Consider the following 3,030-nt stretch of genomic DNA (forward strand, 5'->3'; position numbering starts at 1 on the left):
CGCACGAGGATTCTTGTGGTACGAGGCCCCATTCAGTCATTCAATTAGGGGTGTCAATTGGATCGGATTTAGTCCGATCCAGTATGAATCTATTACAGATGGATAGGTCCAATCCAATCCGATGATTATTTAGACCATTTTGGATCGGTCTAATTCAATGTCCGGTCCATTCAACCTGTTCAGATTAGTTTTAATTTAGATTGGTTCCAACCTAAGTCTGATTTATTGACACCCATATTCATATTTTACACCATTAATCTAAACTGGCCTAATTCAATATGTCTTATTAGTTTATCCAAATTGATTTTGATTTGGACGGTTTTTAACCCAAAACCGATGACACCCCTACACCCACCTTGTCTGGAGACACAATGGCATAATGAGTAAATCTATCCCAGAACAAGGAGCAGATTCGTGGCTTTCTCCTATAAAAATTTAGCCCAACTGAGGAAAGGAGAGTAGGCCTTGAAGAGTTAAGAGAGGAGAGTGAAGTTTGTGATAGATGGACAAGTCTCCGATCACACCAGAAATTAGAGCCAAAGCTGAGGTGTATGTTGGAGATGAGGTTTGTCAAGAGAAATTCCAGCTGTTGCTGAGGGAGGTAGGATTGCCTAGTGGTCTCCTCCCAGTAAAAGATGCAGAAGAATGTGGGTACATAGAGGAAACAGGCTTCGTTTGGCTGAAACAGAAGAAGAAGACTGAGCACAAATTCAAGTCGATTGGGAAGCCAGTGTCCTATGCACCCTATGTCACAGCCCATGTTGAGAAAAGCAGGATCAAGAAGCTGACCGGAGTGAAGGCCAAGGAGCTCTTGATCTGGGTCACCATAAGCGAGATTTACGTCGACGATCCACCCACCGGCAAGATCACCTTCAAGACTCCGACGGGTATGACCAGAACCTTTCCTGTTTCTGCATTCGAGATCCAGGAGGAGGTCAATAAGGAAGCGAAGCAAACCAAGGAAGCTAATGCCACAATTACAGTAAATGCCAAGTAGTGAAGTGAAAGCCTGATTAATGAACTCGCTAGCTTTCTCTCTCTGTACGTTTGTTATTCTGCTTTTTCTCCTTTTTTAAGTGTGCATGGGTCGACTTTTCTTAACCCACCCAATAATAATCCCTCCAATAATTGAATAAATTTGTCTTATTTTCATCCATGGGCTATTAGTAGGATCTCCACCAAGAAGGTGGAAATTAAATTAAAAACATGCAATATATGCATCCTCTTCTTAAAACAAAATTCATTCCCATTTCATTTTAACTCGATCGTCTTCACTGGTGGCCGGTTTCGTTTTAGGCTATGTTTGGTTTAAAAGAAAAGGTCCCTATTTTTTCTTTCAAACCAAGAACAGCATCACTGCTTTAAATTCTTCTTCTCTTCCAACATATTTCTTCCCAAATTGCACCAAGCCAACCATTAATATTTTACATTTAAACTGTGTTTGTTTTGAAACATAAAGGTAAAAAATTGAGGGGAATGGAGATGTTTGAGAAATAACTCTCTGTGTATCTCACGGTGCCGCATGGTCACCACCAAGTGAGTTTAGCTGATCAGGTACACGATTGGACTTATTCAAAAAAAGAGAGAGGGAAGATAAAATTGCAGGGATGAGAGAAAAGAAAGGGATTGTTGAGAGAGAGAGGCTCAGTTTGAAAGTGAGTAAAAATGCAAATAAATACGTACAAAATAATACAAAATGCAAGGTTTTGTATGAACAATGGAGTACCCACAACGCAACATGACCGAAGCCACTAGGGCTGGGTTTGGGCTGGGCCCAATCCAAAATGCACACAAAATTGCGAGGTGGACTTATCAGGTTTCAAGACGAAGTTATTGCTCACTTGCTCCGCTGTGTTAATGGTTAATCGCCAAATGCCTTTGCCTTGAGTTCAAATCAGCCCCCCACTAGATTGTCCCTTACAATGTCGCACAGTATATTTCCACCGTGTAATGAGAACATTTCCTGATGATGATATCATCATTTATGGGATTATCATCGGGAGATGTTCCCAATTCACAACGGAGATGTGCTGTAGAATGTTATGAGAGACAATCTTGTGAGGGGTTGATTTGGTCTCATCTTGGAGAGTTCATATCAGCCCCCCATAACATCTCACAGGACATTTTGGCTGTATAATGAGAGCATCTCCATGATGACATCATCATTTATAGGATTATCATCCAATACACCACAGAGATGTGCCGTGGGATGGTGTGGGGGACTGATTTGGTCTCATCCAAGAGAGTTCCCAATACACGGCGGGGTCGCAAGTTGTGAATACGTGGGTTTACGAGAAGCGTGAACCTAGCAACCAGAAATTACCACATCGTCAACTTAAAGATTGACTAATTTTAACGGGAATTTAGTGTTAGGTGATGCAATCCGGTTGGACCGGCGCCTCTACAAACTTCGGTCCGACTTATCTCAATCTGCCGAACAATTTTCATCAGATTAGGAGCAACAATGGAGAGGGGATCGAATTCGATTGTTTACAGTTGGATCAGCTCTTTCAAGCTGCTGGGTGCTTCGGATCCAAGGAATCACAGTCCACACTGATGATATTGGAGCGGCTCAATCAGCCTGCAATTTCCAATGGAATAGCCGCTTAGAGAGCTGCGTTTTATTTCAAAGAAGCTCTCGTTTCGCGTCTCACTGGCTCCAACCGGATTGACTATTCTCTCTCTCTTCATCCGAGATAATTTACAAGATCATAGCCTATAAGGCCCTTTAGTATATCTCTCCCGTTGTTCAATTTGCGAATTTCATCGCTAATCAGGCGCTTTTAGAGGCTGTTGGTGGAGCCATGTTCATACACATAATAGACTTCGAGATTGGGCTCGGAGGTCAATGGTCGTTGTTCATTCAAGCGATCGCAAGCAAGTCCAGGTCTCGCAACGTTCCTCCCTCCTCTCTTCGAATTCTGTTGTTGTACCAGCAGAATCGTTTCCTGAGGCGAACATGATAAAGGACAATCTCTGTCAGTTCACGCGTGAACTCGGAATTCGATTTGATATTGATTTCGTGATCAT

General features: G+C 42.4%; 1 protein-coding gene across 1 annotated transcript; it reads left to right on the forward strand.

Moving 5' to 3' along the window:
- The first annotated feature begins 318 nt into the window (after positions 1–318).
- Positions 319–1,152, forward strand: LOC148867787 (uncharacterized). The gene has a single exon (XM_088976061.1). The coding sequence runs from the start codon at positions 503–505 to the stop codon at positions 995–997; it is 495 nt and encodes a 164-aa protein (XP_088832187.1). The 5' UTR covers positions 319–502; the 3' UTR covers positions 998–1,152.
- Positions 1,153–3,030: the final 1,878 nt, after the last annotated feature.

This window comes from Nelumbo lutea, chromosome 3, assembly GCF_056320005.1.
Source record: "Nelumbo lutea isolate HS-2025 chromosome 3, American lotus-T2T, whole genome shotgun sequence".
Taxonomy (NCBI): Eukaryota; Viridiplantae; Streptophyta; class Magnoliopsida; order Proteales; family Nelumbonaceae; genus Nelumbo; species Nelumbo lutea.

Coding starts and splice junctions, on each gene's coding strand:
- LOC148867787 (XM_088976061.1), top strand. CDS start 503: ATGGACAAGTCTCCGATCACACCAGAAATTAGAGCCAAAGCTGAGGTG.